This window comes from Dendropsophus ebraccatus, chromosome 13 (assembly GCF_027789765.1).
Source record: "Dendropsophus ebraccatus isolate aDenEbr1 chromosome 13, aDenEbr1.pat, whole genome shotgun sequence".
NCBI classification, from domain to species: domain Eukaryota; kingdom Metazoa; phylum Chordata; class Amphibia; order Anura; family Hylidae; genus Dendropsophus; species Dendropsophus ebraccatus.
Window position 1 is genome coordinate 73,158,220 of NC_091466.1, and position 27,862 is coordinate 73,186,081.

The 27,862-nt window shown below is 44.3% G+C and overlaps 1 protein-coding gene across 9 annotated transcripts in view; it reads left to right on the forward strand.

Moving 5' to 3' along the window:
* RGS6 (regulator of G protein signaling 6) overlaps positions 1 to 27,862 on the forward strand; it is a 290,618-nt gene that overhangs the window by 170,586 nt on the left and 92,170 nt on the right. The window contains exon 2 of one of the 9 annotated variants that reach the window (XM_069949182.1): positions 21,412 to 21,556. The exons of 7 other annotated variants lie outside the window; for them this stretch is intronic. In XM_069949182.1, the coding sequence (XP_069805283.1) occupies positions 21,524 to 21,556 (33 nt within the window). In that variant the 5' untranslated portion in view covers positions 21,412 to 21,523. Of the gene's footprint in view, positions 1 to 13,605; positions 14,043 to 21,411; positions 21,557 to 27,862 lie in introns of those variants that run through there. One more of the 9 variants, XM_069949183.1, reaches the window with a different exon arrangement.

A 27,862-nucleotide genomic window follows, 5' to 3' on the forward strand; every position in this document is an offset into this window, starting at 1 on the left:
TTCCCCCCCCCCCTTATAGTTGGTCCCCCTCTTCCCTCTCTCCCCCCCTTATAGATGGTCCCCCTCTCCCCCCCCTTATAGATGGTCCCCCTCTTCCCCCCCCCCCCCCCTTATAGATGGTCCCCCTCTTCCCTCTCTCCCCCTCCCTTATAGATGGTCCCCTCTCCCTTATAGATGGTCCCCCTCCCCCCCTTATACATGGTCCCCCTCTCCCCCCTCCCTTATAGATGCCCCCTTATAGATGGTCCCCCTCTTTCCCCCTCCCTTATAGATGGTCCCCCTCTCCCCCTTATACATGGTCCCCCTCTTCCCCCCCCTTATAGACGGTCCCCCTCCCGCCCCTCCCTTATAGATGGTCCCCCCCTTATAGATGGTCCCCCTCTTTCCCCCCTCCCTTATAGATGGCCCCCCCCTTATAGATGGTCCCCCTCTTTCCCCCCTCCCTTATAGATGCCCCCCCCCTATAGATGGTCCCCCTCTTCCCTCTCCCCCTCCCTTATAGATGATCCCCCCCCCTTATAGATCGTCCCCCTCTTTCCCCCCTCCCTTATAGATCGTCCCCCTCTTTCCCCCCTCCCTTATAGATGGCCCCCTTCCCCCCCTACCTTATAGATGGTCCCCCTCTCCCCCCCCCCCCCCTGCACAGCAGATAAAACAAAAACAAAAAACAGCACACAACTCACCTGCCCTCCGTTCCCCCGTCGAGCCTCTCTGGTCTGGTCCCGGCTGATGTGCGGCTGCCCGGGGTGTCCCGTCCTGTCCCCGGCAGCGCGCGCATCACAGAGCTCCCCGTGCGCCTGTGCCTGTGACTTCCGGCGCACGGGGAGCTCTCTGATGCGCGCGCTGCCGGGGACAGGACGGGACACCCCGGGCAGCCGCACATCAGCCGGGGGACTAAGGCTGCATTCCCACGTTCCGTGATCCTGACGGATCACGGACGTGGAATGCATGTACTGGAGCCCCCCCGCCCCCGGGAAGTATCTGTAATGAGATGCTGTGAGCGGGGGAGACTGTATTCATAAGCGCCGCGCTGTAGTATCAGCACCGCGCGGCTGATTTAGTACAGCGCGGCGCTTATGAATACAGTCTCCCCCGCTCACAGCATCTCATTACAGATACTGCCCGGGGGCGGGGGGGCTCCAGTACATGGTACAGTCAGGGCCGTTTTAATACATTGGTGGGCCCAGTGCACAGCCCTCAAGAGTGGGCCCCCCCTTACCTTTCTGCACATTGTATAATGTACTGAATTTGCCCCCACACTGTATCAAGAGCCCCAATACATACAGTAGTTACCTTATAACACTATTTCCACCATTCAGTGATTACATATTACATAAAAACTGCACTAAACAAAACAGAAAGATATCACCATTGATACCATTACATAATACCGCCATACCATGACCCCTATCAGTACAAGCCTATAACAGAGTGAAGTTACATCCAGTGACTCACCGGGGGCGTCTTCTCAGAGTCTGTCACCTTTTCTTTTTCTCTCCATCCAGCGTGGGCCACCTTGAAGTCTTCTCCTGGCTGTGAATCTTCTCTCCAGAATCTGCCAGACAAATATTTTAGGCTCCAACACATACAGTAGTTAGGTCCCTTGTACCCCTATACAGTAGTTACACCCCTCTGTACTCCTACATAGTTACACCCCTCTGTGCCTCCATAGTTTTAAGGTGTCCCTGTAGTATATAGACCCTCATGTGCTCCTCCAGTTATATACAGCCCTCCTGTGCGCTCCCCCATTAGTATATAGCCTCCCTGTGCACTCTCCCCAGTAGTATATAGCCCCCTGTGCTCACCCACAATAGTATATAGCCCCCCTGTGCTCTCCCCCAATAGTATATAGCCCCCCTATGCTCTCCCACAATAGTATATAGCCCCCCTGTGCTCTCCCACAATAGTATATAGCCCCCCTGTGCTCTCCCACAATAGTATATAGCCCCCTGTGCTCTCCCACAATAGTATATAGCCCCCTGTGCTCTCCCCCAATAGTATATAGCCCCCCTGTGCTCTCCCACAATAGTATATAGCCCCCCTGTGCTCTCCCCCAATAGTATATAGCCCCCCTGTGCTCCCCCTCAATAGTATATAGCCCCCCTGTGCTCTCCATAATATATAGCCCCCTGTGCTCTCCCCCATAGTATATAGACCCCTGTGCTCCCCAATAGTATATAGCTCCCCTGTGCTCCCCAATAGTATATAGCCCCCGTTCTCCCCCATAGTATATAGCCCCCCTGTGCTCCCCAATAGTATATAGCCCCCGTTCTCCCCCATAGTATATAGCCCCCCTGTGCTCCCCAATAGTATATAGCCCCCGTTCTCCCCCATAGTATATAGCCCCCTGTTCTCCCCCATAGTATATAGCCCCCTGTGCTCCCCATAGTATATAGCTCCCCTGTGCTCCCCCATAGTATATAGCTCCCCTGTGCTCCCCCATAGTATATAGCCCCCTGTGCTCCCCAATAGTATATAGCCCCCGTTCTCCCCCATAGTATATAGCCCCCCTGTGCTCCCCAATAGTATATAGCCCCCGTTCTCCCCCATAGTATATAGCCCCCGTTCTCCCCCATAGTATATAGCCCCCTGTTCTCCCCCATAGTATATAGCTCCCCTGTGCTCCCCAATAGTATATAGCCCCCTGTGCTCCCCCATAGTATATAGCTCCCCTGTGCTCCCCAATAGTATATAGCCCCCGTTCTCCCCCATAGTATATAGCCCCCTGTTCTCCCCCATAGTATATAGCCCCCTGTGCTCCCCAATAGTATATAGCCCCCTGTGCCCCCCCCCCCCCCCCCCGTAGTATATAGCTCCCCCTCCCATATAACATTGAAAAAAACAAACACTGTTACTCACCTGGGTCCACGCGTTCCTCTTCTCTTCCCTCCTGTGGCCGCACTTCCTCCGGTCACAAGAGGCTGCACTCCCCTTACCCTCGCGCCGACGCTCCAGTGACGTCGGGCGCTAGAGGGAGAGCGCGGCCTCTTGTGACCGCAGGAAGTGCGGCCACAAGAGTGAGTGACTGACAGGGAGGGAGCCAATGGCTCTCTCTCTGTCTGTGTCGCTGCTGCTGCAGCGCTGAAGCGCCGCAGCAGCAGCGGACGGGGGCAGCGGCGGACGGGGGGGCCCTGCAGGGGGCGCCATGGAGGGGTAAGTAGATTACCCATCCATGGCGCTCCCCCCTGACAGGCTGGTGGCCGGAGCCCTGTGCGACCGCACTGGTCGCACATAGCAACGGCCGGCCTGCTCGGGGGGGCCCCTTTAACCAGGGGGCCCGGTGCACGTGCACCATGTGCCCTCTGGTTAAAGCGGCCCTGGGTACAGTCCGTGGCGGATTATAATGTGGGCGGCCGCCCGAACCGCTCATATTATAATCTGCCACTGAATGCCGCCCCCATGATGACAGCTGGTGGCGCCGCCTGAGGCAGACGATTCAGGTCGCCTCATGATTGCGGCGCCCCTGTATATATGTATATATATATATATATATATATATATATATATATATATATATATATATGTAGTATTAGGTTATACAACAAGTCTGCTACTGATAAAAACTTTTAAAATGTTCCTGGCAAGTATGTTTTAAAAGATCTTTGATTCATTGGAAACATACAATTTTGTTATATACACATTTAAAATTCTGTCCACTTACCTTTCCTGTATCAGTGTAGATTGAGATGCGTTATGATTCCAGTGAGATTTGTCATTGACAGCTGCTGTATGTCCTGCAGGAAGTGGTGTATTCTTTCCAGTCTGACACAGTGCTCTCTGCTGCCACCCCTGTCCATGTCAGGAACTGTCCAGAGAAGTAGTAAATCCCCATAAAAAAAAAACTCTCCTTCCCTACAGACTGGAAAGAATACACCACTTCCTGCAGGACATACAGCAGCTGATAAGTACTGGACTTGCGATTTTTAAATAGAAGTGAAATACAAATCTCTGATACTTTCTGGCACCAGTTGATTTGAAGTATATATTTTAAAATGTTCCTCCTGAGATGAAAGTACACTTTATGCTGTGTATCTGCTGGAACTTGTTTGTGGGATGAATGGTACGTTTATCTATTTGATGCCACTGCAGTCTCTATTAGGTTCATAGGGCAGGTGGCCTAATTTTTCATGGCCACATCAAGGATTGACCTGATATTCTGAGTGATATATACCACGTGTACACATTGTTGGGGCTTTTACACTGAAGTCAATAGGACTTCATCTGCATGTAGATTTCACATAGATTTCAACACACAGGATCCGCATCAGCATCCATTTGGGAAAAAAGCTTTTTAATGTGTATCGCCTCTTTATCATAAGAAAAAATATAGTTCAGACGAGCAGTAATCCTCTGATTATTTTCCATGCCCGCAGCATACTGATTTGCTAGAAAGAGCAGTAATATGATGACATACAGATTTTCTTAATATTCTTAAAACGCGCTTTTCATTTTGTGGATCCAAGATAAATAAGTTGAAAAGTAGATTAGGCAAGTAATGGACAGTTTTTGCCTTTTACGTTTATCAGTTTAACTAGGGTAAGTGGTTTATGTAATCGAACAGCATGGGTAGCAAGCTAGTATGCGTCAACTACAAGGTCGTGGGGGTTTTCCTTCTTTGGAGTTGGGGTAGCTTTTACTGGAGCACTGACAGCAAAATTAGTATACCGGTCTACATTTACTATGGCTGTTGCACCACAATTTTGACTAATTATGTCATACAACAATTGACATATTATGCTGTGTGTGCAAAAAAACAAAAATGCGCTTTGCAATTTGTCTTATTAGGAAAAGGGTGTGTGGCATGAGTGGAAAGGGGTTGTGGCCTAAAATGTCATGTGACAAAATATGCAGCAAAATTTTGTCAGCCACCTTTGCACTGATTTTTATTTCCCTGAATGGAAAATTCATGTGACATTCTTTATATAGTCTTCATTAGAAATTTTCTACCATTTAGCTGCTACTTAAAGAAAAGTAAATCCATCTGACAGACTTTCTGCTCTGTGTTAGGGTCCTATTACATTAGTGATTTTTAACAATTAACGACTAACAATAAACGATCGCAAACGAGATTTGTTTATCGTTAACCTGAAATCGTTCTCCATATTACACAAAACAATGGTCTTTAGTTACAATCGTTATTATGATCGTTACAATGATCGTTTATTCCTTCTGATCCCAGCAAAACAATGGGCAATTACACTGAATGATTAGTGAACAAATGCAAAACTTGAGCGAACAAATGTAGAATTACAGCGAACTATTAGCGAGCAGTTACGGATAATTTTAGGTTCAGATCTAAATCAACGATCTACGAACGATTTTTCAATCGTTGCCTGCAATTAAACAGAACGATTATCGTTTAAATTTGAACGATATACCGATTTTTTTTTGCACGATAATCGTCCCGCGTAATAGGGCCCTAAGAGATAGGAGGAAAGAGCTAAAGACTGGTTCAAAGAGAAGACGGGAGGAGAGAAACCTTGAAGGGCAGCTCACTCAGGCTGGAGAGAAATCCAGTCTGCAAGAGAAAATCATATACAGTAGGCGATGTACAAATATATATACTAAAAAATGCGCTTGTACAGCAAACGGCAGAGGCCGTGGATGCAAAATAAAGCACACGATTTAATAAAAGCCTATGGAAAAATATCAGAAAACAACTATATCTGCATGATTTACCAACTATATGTTAAAGTGACCATTAAGAATCAGTTGACATAAATGAATAGAATAACACCAACATGGGCTACCGCATAGAAGAGTTTCCAGGACCAGATATCCAGCCCATAATATCCTATCAGACCTTCTTCCATGCGTCTCTTATTTCACAGCGCTGTATAAATTGCCTCAGAGACTGTACTCCTCCCCAGAAGCATTTCTTCTAGAGGAGAGTACTAAGGTAAGTTGTGGTATGGCTGATTTACAAAGCTACAACCTGGCACAGTTCACTAGCTGAGTCATAGTTCTTTATTGGCGTGTGCTGTCTTGGGGAATATGATGCATGCTACACTTTAATTACATAGCGGCGAACCACCTGGCAACCCACCAGTATCCGTAAATTTACCCCATTGCTTTTCCCTTAGCAGATACATTCTTCTAATTGAGTTATATTTCATATACAACTTGTAGCATAGCGCGGCTCCTTCTAAGGTCTATGTTATGATAAGGCTACAAAATCTATTTAGCGCTTTAAAAGTTTTGCCCCCCCCCCCCCCAGTCATTTTACCTGTGAACAAATATTGTCAAAATATTAGGACCACCCTATATAGCAATATGGCTTCTCAGATTTTTCAGCCTACAGCCTAACGTAATATATGGAGCGTTTAGTATTTTATTCCTATAGCCATGCAAGGATTCAACGCGTTCCTCTAGGACTCGCATGCAGTGTGACATTAGACCGTTACAATCCTGGCATAAAATGACTAATCTTTTTAAAAACTTTGCATCAACACGTAACATAAAATCTTTCTTAGAGGAGCATAAAATAAATGACTCCTTGGCCCGCTACGTTGATGACGTTATTCTAATGGCCTTCTACCCATTAACCTCTTTCACAAAGCTCATTAAGGAAATTGAGGATTTTTGGCCGGGATTGCAATTTTAAAGTGACTTGCTGCAATAAGACGCATTCTATACTGTATTAACATATAAGCAGTATAATACAGGAGCCAAGCGAGCAGCCAGTAGATTACAGTCAGCTAATAAATGTATGACACGTCTTGGAGAGATTACAGATGTTTTAGTTAAACACTGAGGTTGCCTTAGTCAGTACGTTTATCACAATGAAGTGACGCATGCTGTGCTATTGTAAATTGGTAGCGCTTGTTACAATCATAACTCGTCAGTTTAGTGTGAGGTTTTTTGTCATTTCGTTTACGGCCTGACATGTTTCAGCTTTTACCAATCCTAAAGGAGAATTCCGGGCTAAGGGATTTTGGTAGAGTGCCGGGGAGGAAGAGGATGAAAAAAGTAACATGCTTTCACCTGCCCCGCTCCATTGCTGATGCCAGTATTCCGCAGCTCCAGTCACTGGTCCCTTTCTGGTAAGAGAGAACCTGTGACGTGCCAGGCCTGCTCAGCCAGTTAGCGGCTGTAGTGGGGTCCCACCCCGGCTGCTAACTGGCTGAGCGGGCCTGACACGTCAGGTCCCCGGTCCCTACTCAGATCTCAGAAGCGGCCGAGGACTGGTGGACCGGAGCTGCAGGATACCAGCATCAGGGCTGGAGTGGGGGAGGTGAGAGCATGTTAGGTCTTTCATCCTCCCCCTCCCCGGGACTCTGCCAAAAATCACCCCAGCCTGGAATTCTCCTTTAACAAACTAATATATACGCAATACAGTGGATGTCAGATCAATCTAAATATCACATAAACCTGCCCCATTCTGTATGACCTCCTGCTTGTTTGTAAAACATACAGTCAGTACAGGGGCTGCCTGTTGCAAAACTACAATTCCCATCATGCCTGGACAGCCAAGGCTTTAGCTTGTCCAGGCATGATGAGAATTGTAGTCTTGTAATAGCTGGAGGGCCTCAGTTTGACACCTATGTTCTACATGGTGAACCCCATCCCCCACTTCCTGTAAATTGTCCTGGTCTAGCTGTTACTAGTGACAGATTCCCCCTGACAGCAGATTGCAGAGAAGTGAGGCACCTAGTGACAAAGATTTTAGAGCTGTTTTTTTCTTAGTGAGAATTCGTTTTCATTCATTGATTTACAAGATTGCTACAAATTACATTGTCCATCAAATTTAGAGGAATTGTCTGAAATGACAGTGCCCATTTAACAATCTTATTGTGTCTGCAACTCCCTCCAAACAGGGCAGTGTCGGCAGTGCTGTAGCCAACTAAGTGCCAGAAGATAGATAGGAGAGGGAGGGGGACATGGCTGATCTGTTAGGACACAGACTTCTTTACATGTTTCCCAGTTTGATTGCAATGAGATCAAGGTAGAGAGGAAAGGGAGTAATTTTGTGTTTTGTTTTTTTTAGTGTTCTGTTTTTATTTTCTTATAGTAATTTTTATCCTATTTTCTGCACATGATTATGGGGCATTAATTTGGTACTTACAGGGCTGATTCCAGGTTGTCTGCCGCCAGAGGCCGCCCCATCATGGGACCTCGGATGCCTGTCCCTGTGGCATGCTAACTCCCCCCCCCCCCCCCCCCCCCCGATTGCCCCATCCACCACCTTTCCGGGCCAGAATCTACCCGGCCAGAATCTACCTCACCAAGGAGCAGAGCAGAGGCAAGTGATGCAGGTGACGTCACGACCGGACCTTACGGTACGTGCGGACGTCAGTGAGTGTGGGCGGTGGGATGGCAGGAATAGAGGTGATTGGCAGCTGATGAGGCGGCAGAGGGGGGGCGGCATGAGGGGCGTCTTGAGCGCTTCGGCGGGCCTCCCGAAGATGACGTTGAACACGTAAGTATAATGCACCAACAGTTGTATAACTTTGTAGTGTGTGTTATTTAGTGAATAAAAGTTAAACGTCGCACTACCCCTTTAAGTTAACAAAAATGACAGCAGCAGGGAAGACTTTGCCGCCCCCTCAGGGAGCGCAGAATCTGCCGCCTAAGGCAGAATACTCATTACACCTCATGGCACAAGCGGCCCTGAGCACTTAATATTATTAATATGTTGCTATCTTATTATAAAAGATAACACACATCTTGGGGGGGTGTATGCCAGCGAGAAGACGCAGATTCGCCCCTTCTGCATGGCTTACGTCCGCCGTATGCCCTGCTCATGATTTATGCCTACTCTCAGAAGTAAATCATGGTCCTAATTAACACCTGGTGGAAGTGCTGGTTCAGGTGGCCGGGAGGTGGGCGCCTCTTAGTGAATTTGGCCGGGGAAAAGAGGACGGAGCCTAAGTTAAGACTAGGTAATTTACTGATATCCCTTGTCAGGTCTGTTGTTGTTTTTTTTCTCTCTCTCTCCATTGTAAAGAAAGGAATAACTGTAAAGCTCACAACCTGCCCCGAGTTTTGCTTCTTTTTACCTCTTCAATTTTTATTGTTAATTTACCCAATGAAAAAGTCTATTGTACTAAAAAAAAAAACACAAAAAAACTAGTATCATAACTGAGAAATATTCCCATGCAGTTAAAGCATAATGACCTTATAAAGTCTTCACATCTATATGTCAAAATAACAATTTAAAAATTGCTTTCTGTTGTCACGGAATTGCTGATCATAATAGCTGATGGCTGTGTGGCGCATTTCATCTGTCTCTTTTACTGGAAAAAAAGGAGTCCTCTATGCAGAGATCAAAATATACATATGCCTATATACCAATGCCATAAGGATACGGCAAGGTAGACGGGGGCTGAAATATAGATAATTATTCTATTCCACTGATTGCATCTGATGAGTTATGAATGTAATATGGAGGGATGAAGACAGTCTATAAAACCGGCATTGTGATCTGCATTTATTTATAAACACTGACAATTGGGTGATAAAAAGTTATTACCATAAGAGGATTTATTCCCATTTTCACCTGTAATAAAATGGCACTTGTTAGAATTTTTTTTTTATTTTTGTGCAAATTTTTTTTTATTCTGCATTTATACTGCGTCTATATAACAGTTATATGCTATCCACAGTCTTCGCAACAGTTCTACAAACCGGAGCAATTATCGCCGCAGCTCTAATAATCTATAAAGCCAATTTTATGGTTAGAGAAATATAGTTTAGAGGTTAGAGGCTTTTACCCCTCAATGCACCGATCCGCCCATCCTCTCCCTCATCAGGAATATTAATGTGTTGTTCCATAGTGATGAGCGGTCATTGCAGAGCAACACATGAATATTCATGAAGGGGGAACAGCACTGGGTCATTGCACTGAGAGGTATAATACCACCCCACAATGCCCTAACCTTCCAACCTGTTGTTAATTTTCCTTTAACCCTTCATATGCTGCAGACCACAACATTTAGCAGGGTGACATTGGGAGGGTGTTCCCTCTGTTCTTCATCTCTCACTGACTGGCTGTCAGGTATAAAATGTATAACACAGTACGGATTATATGTCCGTTATGTCCTCTAGTAAATAAATATTTATTAAATACACACTTCCTTTCCCGCATTATAATTAAAGGGCTTACCTCTCTGCGCTCCTCCGATGTGCTGATGCGACCACCGATGTCCCCCGTTGTCTGTAGCTGCTGGTACTTCCGAGACCAGCTCATCTCGAGAGTGACAGCCCGCTCAGCCAATCACTGGCTGAGATGCTGTCCCGTCTCAGTCATTGATTGGCTGAGCGGGCTGTCACTTCCGAGACAAGCTAGTCTCAGAAGTAACAGCAGCTACAGATAGCAGGGGACACTGGCGACTGCATCGGCACGTTGGGGGAGCGCAAAGAGGTAAGTATGACATGTTTGTTATGTTTTCTTGTATGGCAGCAATATGTTAAAAATGTGCGAGCGCCGGATAACCACTTTAGGCTATGTTCCCACTACATATAAACAATGGCTGTTATTTGGCACTCAAAACAACGGCCGTTGTTTAGAGTAAAAAAAACAATGACCTTTGTTTTAAATAAACATTTGCATTGAGGTCTATGGACAATGGCTGGAAATAAGTTACATTAACATTATTTTGACAGTTGTAGTCAAACAACGGTGGTCGTTCAATATATTGTGTGAAACAACGGCCAATGTTTGCATTGACTTCAATGCAAATCATTGCATTATGAAAAGAATGGATATCAGTACCAGTACCAGTACTGAGCAGTCTGACCTCTCTGGTAAGAAACCTTGCAGATGGCACGCTTTTTCTCAGCTCTTCCCGCTGACTCATGCCCCTCCATAGGCTTTTATGGGCAGTGTAAAGGCCCTATTACACAAAGCGATTATCGGCTTTACTTGTGCCGACAATCGCTTGTGTGCCATATTCGTGCCAGCTGTTGCAAAATTACAATTCCCATCATGCCTGGGAAGCTTTAGCCTTGGCTGCCCAGGCATGATGGGAATTGTAGTTTTTGCAACAGGTTCCCCATCCTCGAGCTAAAGCATCACAAAATTATTAAACATAAAGAAACATGGGTCAGATTTGGGGGAAAAAAAAAACAACTGGCCTTAAGGGTGAAAATTGTACTGGTCCTGAGGGGGTTAAATACTTTATTCAATACTTCATAGAAAGCATTCTAAGCATGTACTACAAGTGGGTAAATTGGTAGTAGGCTAGGCTATGAATAATATTGGCGAGAAGAGTACTATGAGCGCAGGAGAATTTGAATATAAATTACAACCATTGTGCAGAACAGAAACCGCCTATTATTGAAAATGGATGCTAAGATCGTACATCATTTGACTCAAAAACATCTATAAATGCTGTTTTTTTTATTTTTATTTGACATCCATTATCCTGAACAACTCCCAGCTGTCCCACATCTTGTAGAGAGGCTTTGAAATTAAACTGAAGTAGCAATTTAGGGCACAGCATAGCAACGATATCCAACAGGCCCTTTGAAGATGACAAAAAGACAGACCAGTTTCAAGTATTTGTTAGGTATAAACTATTGTGCACCATCAAACACAGAGCAGCAGGTATTAGACACAGGAGATGTATTTTTCTCAGTGGGTTTCATAATGGAGTTTTTTTTTCTAACTTGAATTCTTGCTGATATATCTCTAGTATCCCTATATTTCCAAGACTCTATCTCTGAAGTAAGTGATAGGTCTTTTGTATTCTTCTGTTGGGGTTTAAAGTATCCAGCGTTATTCTGTTTGGGCCACCCACTTAAACATCTTCTAACTACTTATTTGTTTAAATTTTCATGTCTTAGATGTTTATTTTTATGGTGCAAAAAGAGTCAGCGGGGCTTTATTGAAGAGTCTCGAAACACTGGACTAGCCAAATATTTATCCAGTGACCTAGCCAGGGGGTGGCTACTGTAAGGAAACCACCATATTAAGTGGACCTTTTAGTCAATATCCAACTTAAAGGGGTTATCCAGCACTATAAAAACAGGTCCACTTAATTCCAAAGAGAGCATGGCTCTTGTCTCCAGTTTGGGTGGGGTTCCATTGAGGTGAGAGTAGACAAGAGTAGTGTTGTCTCTGGAAAAAAGTGGCCATGTTTTTGTAGCTTCGCATAACCCCTTTAATTACGAGGTTAAGGGTGGGTTTACATTAAGGAATCTGCGCTGAGAAGTTCCGGCGGATTCCATTGCTCATCCCCGCTCGTAGCCACGCGCATCTCCGCCCTGTGCCATAGACTCATTTCTATGCACAGGCAGATTCCACTATCCACCAAAAGAATTGACATGTCAATTATTTCGGCAGACGGCGGAATTCGCCTGCCCATAGAATTGAGTTTATGGGACCGGCGGAGATGCATGCAGGGACGAGCGACAGAATCCGCTGGAACTTCCCTGTGCGTATTCTCAGTGTGAACCCACCCTAAGCATATGACAAGGTGAATACCAAAGCCAAGTAACCATCCATCTATAGACAGGTGTTTCGGAATGTTGTCCCTCATCAGTGTAGAGTACAATTCTGGATAGGCAGGAGTAATGCCTAGTAGACCAGCATGGTAAAAAGATTACTGATCCTGGGGAGACAAGCTAAAGAAGAAACTGTAGTCTTCTAGATAAAGTGTTCAACACTGTGAAAACCTAGGTGCAATGCCCCTGGGAAATAAAATTTAGCGGACTGTCACTCCTGAGACAAGCTAGACCAGGAGATGTGATAAGTATTTGATCTCCAACTGCTGGGATCTCTACTACAAGTATAAGACCGGGTTCCTGAGTTCTCCATTAGACTGGTGTACTGGTTGAGTATGCACACCAAAGGCCCCCTTATTATGATCAGTGGGGGTGCAAGCTGTCTGACCACCAGCACTCACACTGTTTTGTGGATGGGGGATAAAACTCATTCAACGCAACCTTTCTATGACTGACTAGATGCTTGCCATGAGTTGGTGGCATCCATCCAACTGGTCTTTGTTTCAACACCAAGAGAGAAGGCACTTGAATGCCAAGCATTTTCCCTCAGTTTTACGGGGTTGGCATGTGCTTATATCCATTGACTGTGAGCTGTATGTCCTCCACCTGCCCTCTCAACTCATGCACAGTATTTGGTTTGCACCCTTGTACAGGTAATATAAAACGACAACAGCATAGAAATAGTCTATATGGATATACGTCAATGATGCGGAACCCTCGGGCTTTCAGCTTTTGCAAAACTACAATTCCCATCATGCCTGGACAGCCAAAGCTCCGCTTTGGCTGTCCAGGCATGATGGGAATTGTAGTTTTGCAACAGATGGAAGCCCGAGGGTTCCCCATCCCTGATATAGAGTATGCATATATGTGTATATAGAGAGCTCATTACAGACATGACCTCCTTTTCATAATCTCTGTTTCCTTGAGGGTTAACTCTCCATAATAACACCCCTCGTTCTTAGTATTTGCCTTATTTTGTCCTTATTTTTAGTAGTTTCTGGATTTCTTCCCATATCGCATGCCGCTGCTATATACAGTACTTAGAAAGGCCTGTCTGTTTTTGTTAAGTGTGCATTTATAATAAAGAAAAAAAAAAAAAAAAGTCTCCACCGTTACTATGGAAACATCTGCGTCTGGCAATGTCTATAAAGTGGAAAGGCTTTCTGCCGGTCTGCGCAATCAGTGACTCAGTGTCAGGTTATGTGATTCAGTCCCTCCTATCTCTCTGCTTCACCTCTTCCAAATTCCAAATCACCAACCTGTAAGGCGTACGCACATAATCCGTAACCAGGGACGTTGACTCGATACGGTTTCAGCCGTCTGCTTTGTTTACACTTGGCCTACGTGCAATAGGATTCCATTATCAGCTAATTTGCAGCGTAGATGAGAGGTTTTAACCGAGAGAAATCCCAGCCTTCCTTTGAGACAATAAGTAGGGCTTCTGCGAGGATAGACACATTACAGTAGCCGCAAGTGGAAGAGGCAGAATCGGATGAGTTTCTCGGCTTTTCTAATCTTACAGAGAAACGACAGTGGAAACCAATGTTTCTCGTGTGATCTATCGCTCGTAATGATATATATCGCCTCTGTCCCTGGTAGGTTTCTGAATAATAAAATATTAAAGGAGAAGTCCGGGGAAAATTTTTATGAAAGTATTGTATTGCCCCCCCCCCCTTAAAGTTATACAAATCCCCAATATACACTTATTACGGGAAATGCACATATAGTGTTTTTTCTCCTGCACTTACTACTGCATCAAGGCTTCACTACCTGAATAACATGGCGATGTCACTTCCTGGATAACATGGCGATGTCACTTCCTGAATAACATGGCGATGTTACTTCCTGGATAACATGGCGATGTCACTTCCTGGATAACATGGCGATGTCACTTCCTGGATAACATGGCGATGTCACTTCCTGGATAACATGGCGATGTCACTTCCTGGATAACATGGCGATGTCACTTCCTGGATAACATGGCGATGTCACTTCCTGGATAACATGGCAATGTCACTTTCTGTGCAGGCTCTGGCTGCTGAAGAGGATGATGGCAGAGGGATGCTCAGTGTCCCTCAAATGCCCTGTGTCCCTTAGTGTCCCCCTGCCATCATCGTCTCCAGCAGCCACAGCCCGCACAGCTCTGGGAGTATTGTAGTGACATCACCATGTTATCCAGGAAGTGACATCACCATGTTATCCAGGAAGTGACATCACGATGTTATCCAGGAAGTGACATCGCCATGTTATCCAGGAAGTGACATCTCCATGTTATCCAGGAAGTGACATCGCCATGTTATCCAGGAAGTGACATCGCCATGTTATCCAGGAAGTGACATCGCCATGTTATCCAGGAAGTGACATCGCCATGTTATCCAGGAAGTGACATCGCCATGTTATCCAGGAAGTGACATCACCATGTTATCCAGAAAGTGACATCACCATGTTATCCAGGAAGTGAGTAGTAGTAAGTGCAGGGAAAAAAGCACTTTATGTGCATTTCCCGTAATAAGTGTATATTGGGGGGCAATACAATACTTTTATAAAAAAAAATATTTTTATGTCCTTTAAGGACAATTTGCCTGGGCTAATCCAGACATGTTCTTGAGTGCCAAGTCATGGTTATTTGAATGACGCTAAGTATAGGTTGCTTCCAATTTCCTGTGAATCTTTATATGTATGTGTAGGTAGACTGCCATGTTTAGATAGTATAGGTGACTCTTCTTGTCTAGTGCAAGCATAGAATAGGAAGAGAAATTGACAATGTGGTAGACAAGTTTAGTAGATGCAAAAACTAAGTTTATTCAGCGTTAGAGTATATACATGAGCAAAAATAAATCCATTGTCCTGATGAGGAAATTAAAGGGAATCCGTCACCATGAAAATGCTACGTAAGCTTATTGGAATCATGTTATAGAGCAGAAGGAGCTGAGCGGATTGATATATATCTTTATAGGAAAAGATTCAGTAGAACTTGTAGTTTATTGATTGAAATCTCTGATGTTTCCAGGCTTAAGAGTCCAGTCCATTGAGTGACACCGCCCCCTGGACTCCTCATCACAGAATGAGCAGGAATTTCAATCAACATGTTACACTTTATACTGAATATTTTCCTATAAAGATATATATCAATCTACTCAGCTCTTCCTGCTCTATAACATGATTGGGATAGATTAGACAGCATTGTCTTGGGGATAGGTACACATCTACGGAGGTAGATGTATAGGTACGGGGTAATCTCAGGTTGATGTACTCTTTATTGGCTACGGGGTTCTCTGGAGCTTTTTTGTTGTCACGATACTTCTTCACGTTTAAGGATTGCCGTTGTTGCAGGGCAGCAGTTACAGTAGGTGAATGATGATTGGAGCGGAATGATTGACTGTTTGGGGAGGAACCGATATGGATTCAATTAAGACTACATATAAAAACCAGCCATAAAGGGGTACCAGTGATTGCCTGTTTCTTCTGATGAAGCTGCTTTGGCAGGGAAACATGTAGAGGCGGGCCTGACTATTTTAGATCATTAGCATTGCATCCAGTGTATTACTAACAGGTTTGGTACTACAGACCCCAGCCTGATACGATCTGTACTATACCCATTGGGGAACTACTCGTATTGATAACATTTACACTGGATGCATTGTGGTTTTAACCATTTGCATCCAAATTATTTTATGGTCAAGTTCACTCAATTAAAGTCCTGATGTCAGGATGCAGACAAGTGAACGAGCAACAGCTGTTTTGCACATCTGCTCTGTGCGCTTCCTCTTGACCCTGTGCATCACTGTCAAGTCCCACCCTTATAAATGCACATACTCAAAATACACAAATAATAATCCAAAAATACAATTAGAAGCATACAATAACATAGAGCAGGGCAATTACATGAATAAAGTGTGAAACAGCTGTTGCTCGTTCACTTGCTTTTAATTGAATAACATTCACAGTTTGGACTGGGTGAAGTGCCACAGTGAATTTCTTGTTGTGGATTTTACATGGTCTATACACTGTAAGCTGCTGAATGGGTGAGTGCCACAGCTGGACTGGGTGAGTGCCACAGTGAATTTCTTACCTACGGTAAGGTTAATACAGCTGCAGATACACTGCTGTCTTACTGAGTGACAGATTTTCAGTAGTGCATAGACTATTCACTCTAATGTTACAGCTCTGTTATATCAGAGGCCAGAAGTATATGCAAACAATAGCAGGGAAAAGAGCTGTATCAAATTACAATCACAGGCACCTGCCAAGGGCGGGAGCTTGTGTTCTCAGACGCCTTGGACACTGAGCCAGAGCCATGATTTGGCTTGGTGTCCTAATGCTCTCCTTGGCCAACCTTCCTGAGTATAAAACTAGTGGCAATGCCAGGACCCTGTTACTCAGCACCAAAGCAAACAACAGCGGAAAGCAATGGAGATAAAGTCAAGCTATGGCAACCCAGACATATACAGTATGTACACCTACCTTCGCTTGATTGGTAAATACAACTATTGATACAGTTCTGGGTTCCTTGTATGAGAAAAAAAAATTTTTTTAAAAGAACACAAGAAGTTCGGATGGGGCTTAGCTAGTACTTAGGTCAGTCTTAGCTAGAACCCCTCATGGGTAGGATGCAGACAGTACAAGCCAGAGACAACCTCAACCCACGCCGTGGACTAGGAGAAGTAACAGAGCAGGACAGTATCCACAAAAGCCAAAGTAGCTAGGAACTGATCTGGATAGAGCAAAGTTGCGATAAGCCTAGGAACTCTATCTCGCAGTGCAGGTGTCTTTAGGGAATCCTCAGCATTCCACTCATCCCAGGTGACAAGGTCTGGAGCCTGTGTCACCCTCTAGGAAGGTTCAGCCGAGTCTAGTGGGCATAAGGTGGCGTGAAGACTATTCAAGGTCAATGTACGGGCACATGTGTTGTTCCTCTTCAAAGTATTCTACCTCATCCTCCAACATCTTGGCAGAGCGCAGTACTACTTTGGTTAAGGCTCTTGCAGCATCCTCCTCTCTACTACTCTGCTTTTTTGTATCACTCAGCACACTACTCATTCGGCATGACTATATCCTACGCTGTATTTCTACTACAAGATTCAGTTGCTGTATTGTCAAGTATTTGTCTGGAATTATTGTCAAGTGTATTACCAAGTGCTTTACCAAGAGAAACCTCATAATCGTGTAACCTTGCCTCAAGCACGTATCTTCTTAGTAAAACAAGCTTATTTAAGTTAAAGGGGTAGTGTGGCGCTAAGAAATTATTCACAAAATAACACACATTACAAAGTTATACAACTTTGTAATGTATGTTATGTATGTGAATCGCCCTCTTCCCCGTGTTTCCCCACCCCCGCACGTGGACCCGAAAGTGTAGTGTACCACAGTTATGCTCAGCCAATCGTGGCTGAGCAGCCGATGACGCGGCAAAGGGGCCGGCATCAGGGACGGCTGCAGCGATTCGGCCAGCCTCCCGAAGATTACGTCTTTGACAGAAGATTGGGGACGGGGACGACGCGCGTCAGGTATGTATGGTACACTCCACTTCTGGGTCCACGTGCGGGGGTGGGGGGACACGGGGAAGGGGGCGATTCACATACATAACATACATTACAAAGTTGTATAACTTTGTAATGTGTATTATTTTGTGAATAATTTCTTAGCACCGCACTACCCCTTTTAAAGAGGCTCTGTGATCTTTCGCCCTCCACCGACACCGCAACCTTGGGACACTTCCCCTTTCTGTGGGTGGCAGATCCAATAGTCCAGGAGGGTCACTACACCACTGTGGCTATCCGTGATCACACTGTCCCAAGGGACCCTGTATCAACCCGGCAGGACACTGACCACCAGGGGAAAAAGGTACAACTGGCCTTGTCACAAAGTAACACTCCAAAGTCTGGCTGTATCTCGCCCACCCATCTCCGGTGTGGAGTCACACCTAACCACCTAGCAATTGACCGGCCGCTCCTTCGATATAATATCACCCCAGGGGTACACCACATCCGCATTATATTATATCATATATAGCAGAGAGGAGTAGGTGCTGTCCTGTGATTGGCCAGACAACTAAGGGAAGAAGTCATTTTATAAATGTTTTTGTACGAAAGTTTGGGGGGGGGGGGGGGGTTGTACAATTTTTGGTTCCATTTTACTAAAAGATGACTAAAAGAACAATGAGCTGCCTCTCGGTTACTGCTGATGCCAGCCTATAACTGTATTCTAGCCCTTGTCAAGAGAAAAAAAGAACAGCGCTACATAGCGTGGATCATTAAGACCAAGAGGGGGGAAGAAACCACGATGAAACTCTCACCTGGCTGAGATGTGTGAATGAAAGAAGCACAACACTCAGTAGCACGTTCTGATAATGGACCACAGCAACTCCCATGGAATCACACAGGATTTACTATGTACATAAAACTCCTCCACACTTCACAGGTGCTGCGTGCAGAACCAACAAATAAAACCTTTAAATAAAAATAAGTGTTTCATTAGAACTAGAGATGAGCGAGCCGATGATGATCCGAACCCGAATGTTTGGTATTTGATTAGCTGGGGCTGCTGAACTTGGATAAAGCTCTAAGGTTGTCTGGAAAACATGGATACAGCCAATGACTATATCCATGATTTCCACATAGCCTTAGGGCTTTATCCAAGTTCAGCAGCCACCGCTAATCAAATGCCGAAAGTTCGGGTTCGGATGGACTCCAGCATGCTCCAGGTTCGCTCATCTCTAATTAGAACATAACACTCTTCAAATCCACACTGGCATCGAAACGCGTTGTCTAAGTAAACGCCACTTATTTTTAGCTTATGATTTCACCTGGTGGATCTGTGTGCAGCACCTGTGAATTGGAGTGGAGGCGTTTTGTCTATATTTTAAATACTTTGGCCTCATGCACATGGTCTTGATGCAGGAGGCTGTGTGCAGACACTGTTGCTGCAGCCCTGAACTAGCACATGGTCCCGCATTAGGCACAGCACAGATACCCTGGCATGCGCTTAGACCGAATGCTGGGACAGCGGGGAGAAGCTGGACCACACAACTATAGAAACCACAGGAACAATTATTACACATTATTTTGCCATATGTTTTGCTTCCCAGAATACCCCTTTAAATAGTATTTTCAGTTACACAAGTGGCATGTAAAAAAAGTTTGCTAAATGCGACATTTTGCCTTCTGAAAAAATTACTTCATTTGGACCTTAATTTTGTAAGATTAAGGTGATTTCAGTAATCGGATCAGTAACATGCCGTACGAAATGTGAAACTAATTACTCATCATCCATGTCTCCGTGGACGGTGCACAGAGTGAGCAGATAGGCTCAGCAAACTGAGTTAGTGAAATTAATTCCTATGATGCATGAAGAGATTTTAAGATGATTAATAGCTACTGGTCAGATGATAATTTTACCGTTTTCGTTCCTGTCAGTATTCATTCTAAAAGACTATTGATACATCCTAGGCCTAGGCACTGTATCATACTTTTGTTACAAGCAGGTTTGCCTAGAAATTCCTTTAAGAGTTAGGTATCTTAGGCTATGTTCACACCACGTCTTGGGATATCCCTGATAGCTTCACATGCAACAAGGGTCAGTGGTGCCTGTAAATCACCCCTTCTTCCTGAGCCCGTCTCCAGTCAGCCCCCCTTTAATTCCCATATAGACCACTGGGTGGCATAATTAATTCTATTTTGGACCACTCTCAGTCTTGCTATAGCTCTCCCTGAGGATGGAGGCCTCTCACAACCCATATTTTCTTGGCTTTTCTTTGGGCTAAATTTTCTTACAGCCACTAGCAGACTGGAATTGAAACCTCCCAAGGCTGACTGCATACTTCTGCTTAACTAACCCTTTAAAGCGACTCTGTACCCACAATTTGTCCCTCCAAACCACTTGTACCTGTTTGTAGCTGCTTTTAATCCAAGATCTGTCCTGCGGTCCGTTCAGCAGGTGATGCCGTTATTGTCCTAAAAAAAAAACCTTTAAACTTGAAGCACTTTGCCAATCGGCGGTGGCTTAGAGTATCTGTGCCCTAACCTTGCACCGCCTCTCCATCCCTCCTCCCCACCCTCTTCACCATTATGAATGCCCCGGCAGAATTTTACCTATTCCTCACTTGTCCGAACACTGCACAGGTGCCGTAATGATCCAGCACATGTGAATAGGAAAAAACCTGCCTGGAGCATTCCTAATGATGAGGGCGGGGACGAGGGATGGAGATGTGTTGCAAGCCTAATGCACGGACACTCTAGGCCAGTTTAACAGTTGTTTTTTAGGACAATAACTGCATCACCTGCCGAACGGACACCAGGACTGATCTTGGATTAAAAGCAGCTATCCGAAGGTACAAGTGGTCTGGGGGGGGCAGATTGTGGGTACAGAGTCGCTTTAGGGTAACGTAGCCAGGACAAGTAATGTAATTCCATAATACATTGTGCCAAATCCTCTTGATGCCGATGCAGATTCTACAAATTATTACTTATTAGATTGTTTGTCTGACACTATACCCAATGATGTTGCCAGTTACATCCAATGCCGCCCTTACATTCCTTCCTGAATCTTTTCCTAATCATGCTTTTAATGGTTTCAATGGGTAGATTGTTAAAAATTGCAAATGCTACTATATCTGGATGCGCATATGTAAGTGGTATTCGTGTACAGGGTACCGGATTGTTATACAGAGAGTATTGATGTAATTAGAGAGGCAATCTACTAATATGGTCGGGGAGCGGTGTGCTCTTATAATTGGTCACATGATCAGTATAATTATCATAGAACGGCCAGAATCAATAGATTACACTATGACAATTGTGGCTAGATTAAGAGATTTTATTCCGGAATATGAGCTGCATTATTATTAATGACCTGAGGTTGTAATATCCTTATTGATCGGTTTCATTTTCGGAGTGTCGGGTTAGCAGGAATTATTTGGAGAGGATGTTTTTGTAGCGTTATTATTCATTGTGTTATCATTTTAAGGTAAAGCATTAGAAGATGATGAAGTGTCCGATCATTTAATAAAAAACCTGTAAGGGTTTGTAGAAGGATCTGTATGTGCTGGCAAACAACAGGAAATAACAAGAAATGAAATATGAGCCAAGGCCTGATAGCATCAGCAGCTAAGGTAAAAATAAAAGCCGCACTCCGCTGCTAATAAAACGTGGCGCTAGTGTTATGAATCCAATTCTTCAGTGTAATCATTACCCCAACAAAGTCTTGGATTCTTGGACCCCTTATACCATATTTATATGGGACAGGGGCTATGAATACTTCACACACATTGGAGTTTCATTGCCGTAACATGATTAAGTGATGCAGCAAAGCAATGAAATAGTGCAGTAACCTAATGAAATGATACAGTAACAAAATGATGCGGTAAAGCAACAAAACAGCCTCCGGTCAGTACAATTGGGAGGGGGGGCAGTGAAAACCAGAACTAGTGCAATTTTGCCTGATGTCCATCCTCTTTGGTGACAGTCCGCTCAGCCAATCACTGGCGGTAGTGCTGTCCCATCCCAGTTAGCCTGTGATTGGCTGAGCGGGCTTGTCACTCTTGTCTCTAGAGTGACAGCCTGCTCAGCCAATCACTGGCCACAGTACTCTCCCGTCCCAGTCAGCCCGTGATTGGCTGAGTGGGCTGTCGCTCTACAGGTGGCTGAAGACACCAGAGAGACACAAGAGGACACCAGAGGAGTGCAGACAGGTTAGATTATCTTTTTTTTTTTTTTGTCTTTGTTTTTTTTAGAGGTGCGGCCACCATCTTCCCAAACCGGTCCAAACTTTGATACTGAATCAAACCTTTTGCAAAGTTCGGAACAAATCTGGGTTTTGGAGGCTCGGCTCACTCACCTCCTAGTTTTACCTTTCAAAATCAACAGGGGATGTGATATAGAGCATGTTTGCTATTTACATGTTTTGTTTTTTGTTTTTTTATCATGGGAAATGCAGGACCTATGTTTAGACTCTTTGAGAAAAAAAAAGAGACTAAACACAGGAAATCCTGGTCGTCTGCGCACAGAGAAGGCAGCCATTTGATTGAAGGACAAATGGATGGTCTTGAGTTTCTCGGCAGCAACTTCCGCAGTGGTCCTCCAGCATAGGACATGCTAGAGCCCCAAAATTCAGGCTTTTAACATATCATGAACAAAGCCTTATTATGGCTGCCATTTTTCCAGACCTCTAGAGTTAGGCCCACATTTTATTCTAGTTATCTTGTGCAATACCTAACAGGGACAGCATTTGGGGGATACAATTAGGTCACAAGTTTACTTTTTAACTTCCCCCTCCCTTGCCTACCACCGACTTCCAATCAAATCCAGCAACTTTTGTAGGGAGAGGAAGGTTATAATTGTGCACTTGAATGTTAACCTACCTCGCTCCCCATCGCTTTTGTCATGGAGCTCAGTCCAGATGCACAACACTTTCTATGTTCAGAGTCAGCATGAGGCATTGCTTACTTAGCCAATCAGTAGCTAATGGTGCGTTTACACAGACACGTTTATCTGACAGATTTTTGAAGCCAAAGCCAGGAATGGATTTGAAAAGAGGAGAAATGTCAGTCTTTCCTTTATGACCTGATCTCTGTTTATAGTCTGTTCCTGGCTTTGGCTTAAAGGAGAAGTCCGGCGCAAATTTTTATTAAAGTATTGCATTGCCCCCCCCAAAAGTTATACAAATTACAAATATACACTTACTACGGGAAATGTGCTTTTTACCATGCACTTACTACTCCATCAAGGCTTTACTTCCCGGATAACATGGTGATGTCACTTCCCGGATAACATGGTGATGTCACTTCCTGAATAATATGGTGATGTCACTTCCTGGATAACATGGTGATGTCACTTCCTGGATTACTTGGTGATGTCACCAGCCGACTCCCAGAGCTGTGAAGGCCGTGGCTGCTGGAGAGGATGATGGCAGTGGGACACAGGCCACTGGACGGACACTGAACATCCCTCTGCCATCATCATCTTCTCCAGCAGCCACAGCCCACACAGCTCTGGGAGTCAGGTTGTGACATCACCATGTTATCCAGGAAGTGACATCACCATGTTATCCAGGAAGTGAAGCCTTGATGCAGTAGTAAGTGCAGGAAAAAAAGCACTTAGTAAGCATTTCCCCTAATTAGAGTATATTGGTAATTTGTATAACATTTGGTGGGCAATACAATACTTTAGTAAGAATTTTTTTGCTGGACTTCTCCTTTAAAAAAATCTGTCAGATTAATCTCTCTCTGTAAACACTCCATTAGGTGGGGTGGCACTATGCACCCTGAGTGGTTCAGCAAAGAAGGTAAGTTACAGTTGCAGTTGGTAAGCACTTTATGCCAAGTGTGCAGCGTGATATAAAAAAAATTGTATCATGTTTGTTATACGTAGAATTCCATAGCTTTTGCCAGAAGTTGTACAATGGTATTGTTAGGGTTACCATGGAGCCTATTCTGGCACAGTATACAGTATATTTGCCCGTACAGCCTACCCCGCTGAACACCAGGGCTCACCTGCTACCGCCAGATGCAAGATGACAGCGAGCATTTAGTGAAGCTGCAAATGGAAGTTGACCCCCTTTGTTTTCTTGACAATTTTTTTTCTGTATGTCAGCAAAACTGGTGGTGCCATTTTTCTTCATCAGTTTGTTTACTGCAGAAAACAGGTGCAGCTACATGACTGTCATTGACTAAATGGGTTTTCTCTACTGTAGTCTTACTGCTCAGGGAAGCTAGAGCTTTAGTTATTGCCCTATTTACAGTAATACACAGCCTGTACAAATCTGCCTATTCCATTGTATTCTGTATGTATGTAGCATTGCCTCTGGGAGGGGGTTAGCTCTGTACTTTATAGATACTGACAGAGCCAAAGGGCAGCACGCGGACGTTCTGTATTCTGGAGCCATAAAGCCATCGTGGGCCCTAAGTATTGTAATTTGTTGCCTCATTTTTTTTTTTCCTGGCCGTTTAGCCATTAGGCACCGGATTTATGGGACCCGACTATATTTTTACGGAAAGCCAATACTTCTAGGACCATTCACCTAAGAAAAGTTCTGTATCTGTATACCTTGGTCTGCTATGTATTTTTTTGTATGTACTTTTTGCTGCTCTGATGCTGACCCCCCCCCCCCCCCCCCCCCCCGCCGCCCTATATTTTCTTTTAATGAAAATGAAGTGATTAAACGACCAATTACACATACTGTAATGCAGCCGAATTTATTCTTAGGAGAAGATTATTTTATGAGCAATAAAAATGTCATTGCCCATCATAAAAAAGCGTTTTGATGCCCGGGAAAGATGCTAAAGAAGCAAAAATTCTCCATGTCTTTGGTATTCTGACCCTAATTTCAAAGGCACCACATGCGCTCTGATGAATTATAAATTTCTTCACAAAGCCGGGATCTTGGAGGCTCGCATTTCCCAGCAGTGTCATCTGAACATAGTGAAATTAATTTTAAAAGACAACTATGCTCTACCACCTGCGCTTCATTAGATCGGTAGCGTGTAATGTTTTTTTTTTTTTTTTACTTTGTTTGTAATGTATTTTTTTACTTTTAAGTAGGTCTATATTTGTATGTGCTATATAACTGCATACACAATGTAACCTGTAGCCCTTTAAGCTTTTGTCAGACACAAATTTTGCAAAGCTTTTTTTGGGGGGGACTGAAAAAATGTTTTTACTGGACTCTTTCAAGCAGTTTTTTGGCAGAATATTTTTTTCCAGATTATATATATATATATATATATATATATATATATATATGGGGGAGATTTATTAAGATTGCGCCCCTAGCGTACTCCAGGAAGAAGGCACAGCTTTTTGCCTTCTCCCTGGTGTATGCCAGCCATAACCCCCACTCACCTGAAGGGCGGACGGGGGAGGGTGCGACAAGGCGGGTAGGAGGCGTGGTTCAAGGTTTATACCTGAAAACGGGCACGAACCAGGCAAGAATCTACACCTGCTCCAGAGCAGGTGTAAATTTTTGCACAATGCCTCCGCCCAACGTACACCTCTTAGTAAAATCAGACGGGGAAAAGGGGTGGGGCTTTATTTAGGACTGACGTAGGAGTATGCCAGTCTTGATAAATGTCCCCCTTATGGTGCGTTTACACAGAGAGATTTATCTCACAGATTTTTGAAGCCAAAGCCAGGAACAGACTATAAACAGGGAACAGCTCATAAAGGAAAGACTGAGTTTTTTCCTTTTCTCAAATCCATTCCTGGCTTTGGCTGCAAAAGTCTGCATGATAAATCTCTCTGTGTAAACTCCCCCTTAGGGTGCGTTCACACGTACAGGATCCGCAGCGGATTTGATGGCGCATATTTGAAGTTGCAGATTCAAGGCAAATCCAATCTGGACCATGAAATCTGCTGCAGATTCAAATCTGCGCCATCAAATCTGCTGCAGATCCTGTACGTGTGAACCTTTATAGGCCTTTTTTTTAAAGTTTTTTTATTCCTTGCATTTTTTTTCATGTCATGATTTATTTTTTTTTTTCAATTGAAGAATTGAGTAAAGAAACAACAGACAAAACACTCATGCATGTAGACATGGAGGGCATTTACTATTAAAGGGGTACTCCAGTGAAAAGCTTTTTCCCAGTACACATTAAACAACCACATTACATAGTTATATAACTTTGTAATATGCTTCAATCACCTATCTGCCCCCCTTCCCTATCTTTTCCCCCCTCATCCCCTCACCAGGAAGTGAAGTAAACTCATTCTTACCTAATGACTGTTGACCTCAGGCTGCTCTGTGGCTGCCATTTAGTGACAATGACATCATCAAGAGGGAGGCGGGTCTAAGCCTTGTTAAGCCAGCCTCTCTTTGTCAGATGACTCAGGTTGCTCAGCTCTGATTGTAAAACTGTTGGATGGCTTACATCTTGCTCATCCAGAGTCAGTTAGACGTCGCAGGAGACAAAGTGCATCATGGCAAGGCCCAAACCAGGAAGCGAAGAAAAAATGAAGAGACCAACTGGAGCTTCAGGGACCTTTTTTTTAATCAGCGCTGGAGTACCCCTTTAAGTCTAAAACGTGCAACTTTTCTAAAGAGTATTCGTCTATTTCACACAGTTGAATAGGACTTATTTAAAGGGGTTATTCAGCATTAGAAAAACATGGCCTCTTTCTTGCAGAGACAGCACAGTTCTGGTCTCTAGTTCGGGTGCAGGTTGTGCAACTCAGTCCCATTGAAGTGAAAGAGCTTAAAGGGGAACTCCAGATAAGGAAAACTTGTTTTCTATTAAAAGTACATTAAGGGTACAAACCCACTTGACGTATTTGCTGCGTGAATCAGTCTTAAAAATAAGCAGGCAAAACGCAGGTTGGCTTTATACAATTGTTCTGTGTTAAAATAAGCAATTGCGTATTTTTGAAGCATGAAGCTACATGCGTTTTTCACACAGGTTGTTAACAACTGATGCTTTGCTAACAACAAGCTTCACGCTTCAAAAATACGCAATTGCGTATTTTAACGCAGAACAATCGTATAAAGCCAACCTGCGTTTTGCCTGCTTATTTTTAAGACTAATTCACGCAGCAAATACTTCAAGTGGGTTTGTACCCTAAAAGTTATATAGATGTGTCTATACAATGTATTACCGTCTCTGTACGGTTCTGCCACACTGGTAGCTGATAGAAATCCAGGAAGTGAAGAAAAATGGCCCCTGTGCAAATCCACATTGTCCCCTGCTCTTTCTGCTCTCCCCCCTTAGGAGACAAATATTCCATGCCTCTGTCTCACATTGTGTGTGTTTGCTGAGGACAGACTGATGATACAGACAGGGGCAGGGTGTGATGTCATAGGAGGCGGTGCTGCTTCCCCCAATCCCCTGAGTGATTCACCATCTCTGACCGGCCAGAAGTAGGTGCAGCACTGATTTCTCTAATTGTGCAGAGTGTGCAGTGAAATTAGGGCTGTGTTCACACATGTTGGAGTGTCATTGCAGTACTGCAGCGTATTCACAAAAATGATGCAGTAACACAAGTAAATGATACAAAACGGCAGAGAGGATCAGAGCCTTCTTTACTTTATTGTAATATTAGCGTTACAGGTAGAGAATACAGCGTAGTGTTACAGGTAGAGAATACAGCGTGCTGTGTGGTGTTACAGGTAGAGAATACAGCATGCTGTGTGGTGTTACAGGTAGAGAATACAGGGTGCTGTGTGGTGTTACAGGTAGAGAATACAGCGTGCTGTGTGGGTGGGTCAGCAATGAAATCATAAATTACTGCAATTAATTCAGTAACACAATGAAACTGCAGTGTGTGAACACAGCCTAGATGTTCTGCAACAGATTTGGGCGGGGAATGGGCAGTGTGGGGGACTGTGATGGAACAGCTGAGGGAAAGCATTGCATTCTGGAACCTGTCCTACTGTGTACAACTGCTCAACCAGGAAGTGCAGAAACACAAAACAGAACAAAAACCCCCAA